Consider the following 12,960-nt stretch of genomic DNA (forward strand, 5'->3'; position numbering starts at 1 on the left):
TAATAATATTAGATCTAGAGTATGATTACGACAATGAGTAGGTCCTGACACGTGTTGTCTAACTCCAATAGAGTTAAGAATGTATTTAAATGCCAATCCCAATGCATCTTTTTCGTTATCTACATGTATATTAAAATCAAATCACCAACAATTAGGACTTTATCTGCAGCCAATACTAACTCTGATAGAAAGTCAGCAAATTATTTGATAAAGTCTTTATGGTGCCCTGGTGGACTGTATACAGTAGCCAGCACAAATCTAAAACGTGATTTATCATTTACACTAGATATTGTTACATTAAACACTTCAAAAGAATTATATTTGAAACTAGACTTCTTAGTAATTCTGAAAATATGACTATAAATTACAGCAACACCTCCCTTTGCCTTTCAGAAGAGGTTCATGTTTATAACCGTAATCTTGGGGGGTGGACTCATTTAAAGTAATGTAATCGTTTGGTTTTAGCCAGGTTTCTGTCAAACACAGTACATCTCGGTTATAGTCTGTAATCATATCATTAACAGTATGTGCTTTTGAAGTAAGGGATCGATATTCAGCAACCCAAGCTTTATCATTTGCTCATTAGTATTATATCTGTTTTTTATTTGTTGAACATCAAATAAAAAAGTTTCCCTTAGATGAGTTTGGATGTTTTTTGTATTTCCTAATTCGGGGAACAGACACAGTCTCTATATGATGATATCTAGGTGAAAGAGTCTCTATGTGTTGGGATTTATCTGACCTCAGTGACGTGAGACAGCTAGCAGACGGTCGGTTTATCCAGCCTGTCTTCTTCCTGACCTGAGCCCCAATTCATGTTTGATCTCTAAGACTATGTGCCATATTACTAGAGACTAATGTAGTAGATATGTACTCATTTTTAAAAAGTTTCTACTTTTTGATAGTAACTTATTGTGTAGCTAACTACTTTTTCAGAAGGGTAGCTTGACTGTATCTTAACTACTTTAACTTATGAGTAGCTTGTAGCTTGTCAAGCTACAGTTTGAGAGTAGCTTCCCCAACACTGGTAGCACACGCTGGCCTAGAAGAGAGAGGACAGATATTGACTAGACAAGAAGTTAAAATGGAACATAAAGTGTCCGTTGCGGTATTTACATCCAGAGATGATAATCAGGAAAGAGATGATGACACAACTTAGGAAAGATGGTAGGGAGAAAGTGAGCGCAGGTTATGTCTGAAAGCAACTGGTAGAGGGGTTGGTGGTGCACAAGTAGTGAGTTCTAGATTAAAAGTAGTGAAGAAATGATCGGAAATGTGCAGAGATTTTACCAAAAACTTTATGTGATGCAGTTGCACGTGTAAATTAGGTCAAGTTGGTTGCCTGATTTATGAGTACCTGTGGTGATGAGCCGGTTTTAGATCAAATGAGGCTAAGAGAGAGTGGAAGTCTTTAGCATAAGGCATCTTCAGATGGATGTTGAAATCACCAAAGACTACAAGTGGGCTCCTGGATGTGGGCACATACAGCTCCTCTACAAAAGTACTCATTTGACCTGTGGAGCGATAAATTACAACAATATGGATTTTAACAGGAAATGTTTCATGTAATAGCATGAAATGCAAACGAAATATTATTGCTAAGAGAAGAGTGAGTTGAGTACTTCTAATTGTTAGAAATGAGAACATCTGTGCCCCCACCCCTCCCAGACTGATGAGGGGTGTGAGAGAAATTGTTAGAGAGAGCTGTGGGGATTGCTGAGTCCTCTGGACGAATCCAGGTCTCGGTCAAGCCCGAGATATTGAGAGTAGATTGAGTTGCAAAGGCTGGAATGAAGTCAGCTTTGTTGATTGCTGACTGACAATTCCAAAGACCCACAGATACAGAGAGAGGTGCATTAGAAGAGGAGCAAATAGGATGCAGATTATCAGTATTGTGCAGCATTGTTGACAGACAACAGGAATGTTTTAAAATCAAAATTAGATTAAAAAGAATCATAACAACCATTTTTACGAAATAAGTAGTTCCATTCTGGGATATTAATAGAAGATAGGCTCCTAGATCAATTAAAGTAAGGAACACTAGAGGGGCGCAGGAGACCACCAGGGTGGCACAGGCAGAGCAGAAGATCACCAGGGCAGCACAGACGGAGCAGAAGACCACCAGAGTGCTACACGAGACCACCAGAGTGCCGTAGAAGATCACCAGGGCAGTGCAGGCGAAGCAGAAGCCCACCAGAGTGCTACAGGAGACCACCAGAGTGCCGTAGAAAATAAAAGGGCAGTGCACGTGAAGCAGAAGCCCACCAGAGTGCTACAGGAGACCACCAGAGTGCCGTAGAAGATCAGCAGGGCAGTGCAGGCGAAGCAGAAGACCACCAGAGTGCTGTAGAAGATCACCAGGGCAGTGTAGGCGGAACAGGAAACTACAGCAAAGCTGGAGACCATCTTGGTGGAGCAAGCAGGGCTAGCTGTGACAAAACAGTCAGGAAACACTGGGAACTCAGAGACAGTCTGCTTCAAGCAGAAAGGGCCTCCATGACTCTGGTAGAGAGTCCAGATGCAGATACCACCTTCTCAGGACATGGGTGTCCAACGGTTATGTGTGCATGGCCCACACACAGGATGGTGGAAACCACTATGGGAAGCATTAACAACAGGGGAAGAACCACTGAACTTGAGAGTTTTGGAATGTTATGACAAAGGTACAAGAGCTCCTCTGCTGTATCCATTTCTTGGTCTGCTGTTTTGTAATGTGGGTGAATCTGATGCAGAGTTTTATTAAAGTAACAAAAAATACAATTAACTTAAAGACCAGAAAACAAAACACAAGTCGAACTGAGCACAGAAACAACTGACAACTGTCATGTCCTTGGGCTGATCTGCCCATTTTTTCCCTGTCTTTGTCTTTGTGTTGGTTTGGACTACGTGGGTTCAATTTGACAGTTCACCATGTGCTTCTCTGTTATCGTGGCATCTTATCCCACCCCCTTGTTATTCCATTCAATACCTCGTTATTGTTTCACTCCTTCCATCTGTTCTGTATCAATTTATTCCTTTAGTCCCCTATTTAGTTTCCTCTAGTGTGCTGTCTTGTGCCAGATTGTTGTTTGTGCAAGCGTATGTTTGAGCCTCATTGTGTCGTGTTCTGCCTTGTCTTGTTGGAGTCCAGCCTCATTGTCTTGTGTTCTGCCCTGTCCTGTGGGATACTTTGGCAGTTTTGTTCCCCACTGCATTCAGCCCTGGTTGCGCTCTCGATCTCTGATCGTGGATTGTCTTTGTCTCCACCCTGCTTCACGTTCACGTGCCGCCTGAGTGCCGCCAGCCCCCCGCCTCAACAGTGCCCTCCCCTGCACTACACCGCCTTGTTTTGGCTCTTCAGCCGTTACGTTCATCTACGCTAGATGAATGCTACCACGGAAGTTCCACTGAGATTGTTCCTGTCTGGATTGTTGAGTTCTGGTCTGGATTGTTGACAGCCATTTTGTTGCCTTTTTGAAATGGTCTCAGTTTAGAACCTGTTTTTTTTTTTGGTGCCTGCAGACTGAGTCCTTGTCCTGATCTGACAACAATAACAAACACAGGAAACACTAGGGCTATATACACACATGTGCAAATCACTCCTCAGATTTCAATGAAGAAAGAAAGCTTTAACAAAGTAGCATGGTCAGCTACGCAGTGTCTTGTTCCCCATTAAGTGAACCAAGGTTACATATGTAACAGAGATGATCACTTTCATAGGTACACTCAATGCTGTATCAGTAGTTGACACTATATAGAACCACGTTCATTTCAGCCATTTAACCAAAAACCCATTGACTTCAGGATGATGTGATATGCTAAAATGCTAACTTGATTCCGAGTTTTGGCCTACAAAGTGATGTCATACTTGCACCATTCTATAGTGTCAGCTACTTCACAACATTGAGCGAACCTATGAAAGAAAACATGTCTTATGTAAGCTGCCTAAATATATTATAACCTGAACACACACTCTCTCTTTTCTCTCAGCTCCATATTGTCCATTACAATGCAGAGGTTTATGCTAATATGTCTGAAGCTGTGACCCAAGAAAATGGCCTGGCTGTGTTAGGGATTCTAATTGAGGTGATTTCTCTTTAAACAAAGCCTATATGCATGTAGTATATATATATATATATATATTACCACTCAAACTTTATCTCATTCAGTTGTTTGTTTTTCAGGCAGGTGAAGAGATTAATCAGGCATACGGTAGTATTCTCAACTATCTGGGCAGCATCAGATATGCAGGCATGTATTTGTGTACATGTGCGAGTATATCTACTGTATACATGTGTGATTATCGTGCTTCAGCCTTTTGGGTTACTTTGTAAATCAACATACAAGACATACATTTTCATTAAAATGTTTACAACTTTTAATATTTGTTTGATTTTTTTCAGGCCAGAAGGTGGCTATCCCTGCATTTGACATACAGTCACTGCTGCCTGACAACCTCAGCCAATATTTCCGCTACAATGGCTCACTCACCACTCCACCCTGCCACCAGAGTGTCCTCTGGACCATCTTCAGTGAAAGGGTGAAAATCTCTCATTCACAGGTACAGAGAGACTGTGTGAAAGCTCAAGCAATGCTAACTTTTCATATTCAGTAGTTTAGTCATGACAATTCTTGAGATAAATTGTTATATTCATCCAGTAATATGAATATAACAATTTATCTCAAGAATTGCCTCACGCAGTGCAACATAACTCCTTCGCATAGAGTTGATCAGGTTGTTGATTGTGGCCTGTGGAATGTTGGTCCACTCCTCTTCAATGGCTGTGCGAAGTTGCTGGATATTGGCAGGACCTGGAACACGCTGTTGTATACACCAATCCAGAGCATCCCAAACATGCTCAATGGGTGACATGTCTGGTGAGTATGCTGGCCATGCAAGAACTGGGATGTTTTCAGCTTCCATGAATTGTGTACAGATCCTTGCAACATGGGGCTGTGCATTATCATGCTTTAACATGAGGTGATGGTCGTGGATGAATGGCACAACAATGGGCCTCAGGATCTCGTCACGGTATCTCTGTGCATTCAAAATCAATAAAATGATGTGTTCATTGTCCATAACATACGCCTGCCCATGCCATAACAGGGCATGGGCATGGTAGAGAAATGAACATTCAATTCTCTGGTGGACATTCCTGCAGTCAGCATGCCAATTGCACGCTCCTTCAAAACTTGCGACATATGTGGCATTGTGCTGTGTGATAAATGCACATTTTAGAGTGGTCTTTTATTGAGCCCAGCCTAAGGCACACCTGTGCAATAATCATGCTGTCTAATCAGCATCTTGATATGCCACACCTGTGAGGTGGATGGATTATCTCGGCAAAGGAGAAGTGCTCACTAACACAGATTTAGACAGATTTGTGAACAACATTTGAGAGAAATAGGCCTTTTGTGTACATAAGAAGAAGTCTTAGATCTTTGAGTTCAGCCAAAGTGTTGCGTTTATAATTTTGTTCAGTGTAGAAAGACACCCACAGAAATGCTGCGGCTATCATGTAATTAGTCATAAATAAATCCCATGTAAGCCAAATTAGGCAGGTGGTGCTGAGGAGGAGGGAGACAAAAAGTCTGATAGCATGCTTCAGTGAACCAGCTTACAGTAAACAGCTGAAACAAGACTATTTAAATGTTAACTTAGAGCAAAGTCCCTTTCAATGAAAGTCAGTTCACTTGGTGGTCATATTTGCAATGACTCAGAGCAGCTATATCGGACATGCAAGTCCAACCTCTAACTTCTTGAATGGGGAAATTCAGAAATCTCAAAAACTCTCATTTAAAAAATATATTTCAAATCAGCAACCAAATCTGACATGAACTGTCTGATACCTTTTTTTTTTTTTTTTTTTTTGTTCTTGTGCTCAAATAAGGCTAAAATATTTCAAGTTGGTCTAGCACATGTGTAGTCCCAAGTGCAGGTATCAGCACAATGACTGCTTCTATGGGAACATGAGCTTCTTACAGAAACTGCAGTAGTGCAGGTCATCGGAGTGCCCTCAGAACTGTGGACAGGTCCCAGGATGGAACCATGTGGGGACAAGGCAGATTCGAACTTGACGACCAAGCCATTTTCCCCAATTGATTGCCCTGCTATAGGAGCGTATGGGAAAGAAGAGAAGGCTCCCGTTGAGTGGCCATAGATGGAGGCTCCACAAGTCAGGTTGGGGATGCCAAACTGTCCCCCCTGCTTGGAAGAGGAGGTCTCTACTCAACTGAATTGGCCATGGGGCAGCTGACAGAGCTGAACCATCCCTGGGATCCATGACTGAAATTATGAAATGCTCCTGCAGTGAGAAAAGCTGGTCTCTGTGAGTGTAGCCTCTGTGTGGGCACGGCCTAGGCAAGCGATGCACTCTTTGTGCTGATGTAGGAAACCAAACAGTTGATGAACAGGTCATGAACGCATGAACTAATTGTTCCGCATTTGTCAATGAGAGCATATGACGTAATTTAGATATATTTTTAAGATGGAAAAATGCAGACGACGACGAAGACTTAACAGAGCAGCCATCAAGTGTTAGACAGTATTCTAGGTTATTACGTGAGGACGTTTTTTGTCCAATAATTAGAAACTCTGTTTTTTCAGAATTTAGAAGTAGGAAATTACGAGTCATCCAATTTTTTATATCCGCTATGCATTCCGTTAATTTTGTGAATTGGTAAGTTTCGTTAGGTTTTGAAGAAATATAGAGCTGAGTATCGTCGGCATAACAGTGAAAGCTAATTCCATGTTTCCTAATGATATCTCCTAATGGTAGCATGTACAGAGTGAAAAGCAGCGGTCCTAGTACTGAGCCTTGTGGTACGCCATACTGAACTTGTGATCGATGAGACATCTCTTCATTTACTGCTACAAACTGATAACAGTCAGATAAGTATGATTTAAACCATGCTAGTGCAATTCCACTAATGCCAACATAATTTTCGAGTCTATTTAAAAGAATGTTGTGGTCGATAGTATCAAATGCAGCACTAAGATCGAGTAACACTAATAGTGAGACACAACCACGATTGGATGATAAGAGCAAATCATTTGTGACTCTAACGAGAGCCGTCTCGGTACTATGGTACGGTCTAAATCCTGACTGAAAATCCTCGCAGATATCATTTCTTTCAAGAAAGGAACACAGTTGTGAAGATACTGCTTTTTCTAATATCTTTGACAGAAAAGGTAGATTTGAGATCGGCCTGTAATTGACTAATTCTGTAGGATCAAGTTGCGGTTTTTTAACAAGCGGTTTAATCATAGCCAGCTTAAAGGTTTTTGGTACGTATCCTAGAGACAAAGATGAATTAATGATATTAAGAAGAGGATCTATGACCTCTGGAAGTATTTCTTTCAGTAGCTTAGTCGGTATAGGGTCTAACATACATGTTGTAGATTTAGATGATTTAACGAGTTTAGTAAATTCTTCCTCTTCTATAGCAACGAACGAATCAAATTTTTCCTCAGGGAGACTACAATGCACTGCCTGATGCGATACTGTAGTAGACGGTTGCATAGTTATAATTTTCTCCCTGATATTATCAATCTTATAAGTGAAGAAGTTCATAAAGTCATTACTGCTGTGTTGCTTGGAAACTTTGGTGCTTGAAGCTTTCTTTTTCGTTAGTTTAGCCACCGTTTCAAATAAATACCTAGGATTATGTTTATTTTCTTCTAATAGGTTTGAAAAATAAGCAGATCTAGCAGCTTTTAAGGCCTCTCTGTATGCAATCGAGCTCTCTTTCCATGAAATGCGAAATACCTCTAGTTTTGTTTTCTTCCAGTTGCGCTCCATTTTTCTGGCTGCTCTCTTAAGGGCCTGAGTGTGCTCGTTGTACCACGGCGTTGGACTATTTTCTTTAATCTTCTTTAAACGCAACGGAGCAACTGTGTCTAAAGTGCTGGAAAAGAGAGAGTTAAAAGTTTCTGTTCAGCTATCTGGGATGCTGAGATGATGAAACTGATCAGGAATATTATTGATAAAGCAATCTTTAGTGGCAGAAGTGATAGGTCTAACATATTTGAAACACAGAGTCGGCTTTGCAGCCTTGGCTAAATGAAGTTTACACGAGACTAGATAATGATCTGAGATGTCAGATCAGTATGCAGTTTTCAAAGTAAGAAATAAGATAAAATAATAGTTCACCCAAAAAAATTTCTGTCATCACTTACTCACACTCAAATTGTTCCAAACATGTATTAATTTCTTTCTTCTGCTGAACAGAAACATATATATTTAGAAGAATATGGTTAGCTAAAACAGTTGATGGACTCCATTGCCTTCCATAGTATGGAAAATACTATGGAAGGCAATGGGGTCCATCAACTGTTTGGTTTCCTACATTCTTCAAAATAACGTCTTTTGTGTTCAGAAGAAGAAAGAAATTTATACATGTTTGGAACAACTTGACGGTGAGTAAATGATATAATTTTAATTTTAGGGTGAACTATCCCTTTAAGGGGGCTATATTAGACAGGATTTATGAGTAAGTCTTTTAATAATAGAGTGATTAATGCTGCTATCATTCCTAGTGGTTTCTCTGAGTAACTATAGATATGGTAACTATAGATAAACTACTATATAATAAAAAACAACTTTTAGATTGCAGTATTATTGGCATTTTAATAAGAATTTATAATATAATGTTATTTTGTAAGAGTTTTACTCATCTTTTGGATAAATGGAGGTTACAGAAAAATAATTGACAAATAATGATAAAAAAAAATTGACACATTGATAAAAGTCAATGGTGGGAGGTTTGAAAGGCACATATTTTTTTTTTTTTGTCAAAGTTATGAGTCTCAAATATAAAAAGCTATAAATACAGTTCAAAATTTGCAATGTGAAATGGGAGAAATGGAAAAGATGTTGCTGGACAATGAAGAAGGAATCAATAAAAGTGTTAAGTAAGAAGCAGCTAAAATTTAAACATCTATTGCAAGAACAAGTTAAAATGCATTAATAAGGTCACATTTTTGTTCAATCAAGGATATGTACTATATTCTAGCACTTTTTTTTTTTTTTTTTTTGAGCAAAATGTGGAGCATAATCCTGTGCTTTAAGACGTCCAGATGGGACAATTATGGACAATCCAAATGAAATTTGAAAACTTGCAGTTGATTTTTACTCTAGACGTTTTAATACTGGACTATGTGATGAGGAGAAGGTAGCTTAGGCTAGCTCAGAAAATTACTTTCCATCACTTTCAAAGAGTTCTAGGTCTTATGGCAGCCGTGTCCACAGTGATACCTTTGGGACTGCACATGAGACCATTTCAGCTGTGGCTCAGAGCCAGAGGATTTCATCCAAGGCCCAATCCCCAGAGGCAAATAAGGGCTACGGTCTTAGATAGCCGTCCAGCCCAAGAGATCTGGAGAAATTGTCCTCTTGATTGGAACATCAATTGCCTCGTACTGATGGCTGTATTTATGAGCCTGAAGTACTTCCTCCACCAGTTACTTCCTCCACCAATAAGGCTATTATGTCCTAGTGCGGGTGGACAACACTGCAGTAGTCGCCTACATAAAATTGCCAAGGCGGACTGTGTTTGCGCCGTTTGAACAAACTAGCGCAGCAGATTCTGCTTTAAGTTCCTGTCCGTCATGACGATACATTCCTGGAAGCACAAATGTTGCAGCAGGTTTACTGTCCAGATGGGAGGTGACACACAGGGATTGGAAGCTCCAACTCGATGTAGTCATTCAGATCTAGGAAAGATTTCACGAAGCAGAGGTGGACCTCTTCGCTTCACAGGAAACACTAATGAACACGCAATGTCCCCTTTACTTCTCACTTTACTACTTGCATGGCCCAGAAAGCGCCTTTTTGCGTTTCCACCAATCACTCTGCTCTCAGTAGTCCTGGCCAAGGTCGTCAACAAGGGTCTTGCCTCTTGCTGATAGCGCCTCGTTGGGAGATAGTTTGGTTCTTGGAAATTATATCCCTCCTCGACGGTTCGCCATGGGTAATACCGAACAGGAGGGACCTTCTATCTCAGGCACAGTGGATGATATTCCATCCCCGGTCTGAACTTTGGAACCTTCATGTTTGGCCCCTGAGAGAGACCAGCTAAGAGATGCTGGACTTCCAGCGGAATAAGATTGTTCCGGTGCTAGAGTTTCTGCAGGAAAAGTTATCAACAGGCATATGTCCTGCTCCTCTCAGAGAATTTGTGACCCCATTTTGGCTTGCCACGTTCTTATGGACAGGGTTTCAATGGGTAAACGCCCTCTAATCGCCCACTTCATTCGTGGAGCTAGGCGACTGAGACCACCCAACAGAGTGAAAGTTCCCTCATGGGACTAAGCCATGGTACTTGAAGGGCTAGTCAACAACCCCTTTGAACCACTAGAATAAGTGCCAGTCAAGCTTCTGACTCTAAAAATGGTTTTCCTTATGGCTATCTCATCGACAGGCTCTATCGGTTTTGCCATCCTGTTTAGACTTTGCCCCTGGACTGGTCAAGACTACTTTGCACCCTCACCCCGACTATCTTCCCAAAGTTCCATTTTCGACCGTGCATCCGGTCATTCTCGAAGCCTTCTGTCCTCCGTCGTTTACTACGCCGTAGCATTTCAAATTTACGTCCACAGCACTAGCCAGTGGCATAAGTCAGAGTAGCTGTTAATTTGTCATGGGGGCTGTAACCTGGGGGTGGCCGCCACACAGCAGACTATGTCGCATTGAGTGAGGGATGCCATCACCCTAGCCTATGAGGCGTGTGGTCAAGCTTCACCTCCGGGCGTTAGGGCTCATTCTACTAGGGGGGTTGCATTCTCCAGGGCTTTAGCAAGAAGCGCCCCCTTGCAGCAAGTATGTGATGCGGCAGGCTGGTCCTCTCCACACACATTTATGACATTCTATAGTTTGGATGTCCATGTTACTCCAGGCTCACACGTCTTTGAGTCGACATCCCAAACTCATGTATGAGGCCTTTCACGTGTTTGTGCGCACACACTACACAACCTTGAGGGGTCCAGACACTTCCAGAGCGAAGGCGTTGGTATTCTCGTTCCCATAGCGCTTAAATCAGCGCAGCATTGAGAGTAGCATTTGAAAGGGAACGTCTCAGGTTACTTGAGTGTAACCCTATTCCTTGAAAAAGCGGGAATGAGATGCTGCGCTGCATTGCTGCACTGGGGGCATGTTCAGGAGGTTCTTCAGAAAAAGTGACCTAAAAGTGCACCTGTATCACATCTATTTATAGCCTCTGACGTGTGCATTCCAATGACATCATCATCAGAGTTTATTTAAGCCAAACTCTTGCCGTGTTTGCCACACGTGTTCACAACCGGTCAAACAAAGATGTTTTCCCATAGCGCTTAAATCAGTGCCAGCATCTCATTTCCCGCTTCTCAATGAACAGGGTTACAGTCAAGTAACCGGAGACGATTTCTTTTGTCATTTTTGGAACGTTTTGGGAAAAGATTTTTATGAAGTATCAAAAGAGTGTTTGTTTTGAAAATGATTAATTAATTCAAATGAGCAGGATTATCCCTGTTACCTAAAAAAGGGGATTAAGGATTTTTGAATACTTGGAGACATGTTTGTCTTTTATTTATGGATTACAACATTTTAACCAAATATTTAGAGAACCGGATGAAATGCTATCTGAACAAAATTATTCATAGTGATCAGACTTGTGTACCTGTATTATGGTACCGAATTATTCTAATTGTAATAGAATTGAGCTATTAGTATTTTTAAGTGGACATGTACTGTAGATGTCAATAATCTTATAAAAAGCATAGAGGTATATGAAAAGGCATCCACTGCTAAAGTAAATTGGAGTAAGAGTGAATGATATGCAGTATGTCAATGGCTTCCAGAGTTATCAGGAGGATTAAAGTGGGGCAGAGAAGGTTTTAAAGCCAGAAGAATTGGTGATTTCTATACAAAAGACACTAGTAGAGATGAAGGGAAGGGAAGCGGGTGTTCGGATACTACGAGAGGTCACACATTAAACCAGTTCATCACAAAGTTATCAAACAACTCCTCTGTTTTGTGCACATCTACATGGTGTCAGAAGTGGGATTTTCAGCATGTCACAAGTTGTCCCAATTACCCTAGGTCAAGTGGTCCAATGGAGCGTGTTTTCAGGTCTGTAAAGCATCTCCTAGAAAAATGTGAATGTGATGGTTCTGACATTCATGCAGCCTTGCTCAACCTGCGAAACACACCCAGAGCTGGCATGCCTTCTCCAGCGCAATGTCCACTGTCCCGACGCACCAAGTCTCTGATCCCCATGGTACCATCCCAGCTCACACAGAGAGTTGAGACTAATGTTCAGGCTGCTTTATTCACACTCAGACAAAAAGGAAGGATAAGCCATGACAAATCTGCCAGACGCCTTTCGCCTCTGGAGCCTGGGCAGACGGTACGCATGGAGACGACCTGTGGGTTTGACAAACTGGCCACGGTTTCGGGAAATGCCCTCCAACTCAACAGTTATATTGTCCAGTCTCATGGTAAGACCTATGTAAGGAACCGCCGTCAACTTCTACGAGTAACTGAATCACACTGTCCTACCATCACCACGTCCGTGCTCATGATCTTTCCAGAACCCTAAGCAAGCCCATGTGCTGCGGTGCTACATGACACTCCAAAAAATGGATGTGACATGCTGTCACCACAAAACAGGGACAGTTTCAGGCAAGAGAATCCAGCTTCACTTGTTGTCACTCGATCAGGAATGGTGTCCAAGCCAAATTCAAGGTTCAAAGACTTTGTTACACACTGATTGCTTACACAGCACGCTGTTGTTCATAATAGATGGGAGCACGTGCTACATGTTGTTAGTGTTTATTTCTATATTGCACTTGTTAAAGTAAAAAAAAAAAAAAAAAAAGGGAAATAATGTAGAATATGTGTATGTTGCACATATTCATATTTGTATGGTAGCCGGATGTTTGCAAATGGACAAGGTGGGGAGTCGGAGACCAGGAAGGGAAGCGGGTGTTTGGATGTTACGAGA

At 41.4% G+C, this 12,960-nt stretch overlaps 1 protein-coding gene across 5 annotated transcripts in view; it reads left to right on the forward strand.

The window, feature by feature from the left end:
* ca14 (carbonic anhydrase XIV) overlaps window positions 1-12,960 on the forward strand; it is a 62,609-nt gene that overhangs the window by 19,744 nt on the left and 29,905 nt on the right. For all 5 annotated transcript variants that reach the window (XM_079895313.1, XM_079895314.1, XM_079895315.1 and 2 more), the window contains exons 5-7: window positions 3,970-4,065; window positions 4,164-4,230; window positions 4,383-4,540. In XM_079895313.1, the coding sequence (XP_079751439.1) occupies window positions 3,970-4,065; window positions 4,164-4,230; window positions 4,383-4,540 (321 nt within the window). The remainder of the gene's footprint in view (window positions 1-3,969; window positions 4,066-4,163; window positions 4,231-4,382; window positions 4,541-12,960) is intronic.

Source organism: Squalius cephalus, assembly GCF_949319135.1.
Source record: "Squalius cephalus genome assembly, chromosome: 15".
In the NCBI taxonomy this organism is placed as follows: Eukaryota; Metazoa; Chordata; class Actinopteri; order Cypriniformes; family Leuciscidae; genus Squalius; species Squalius cephalus.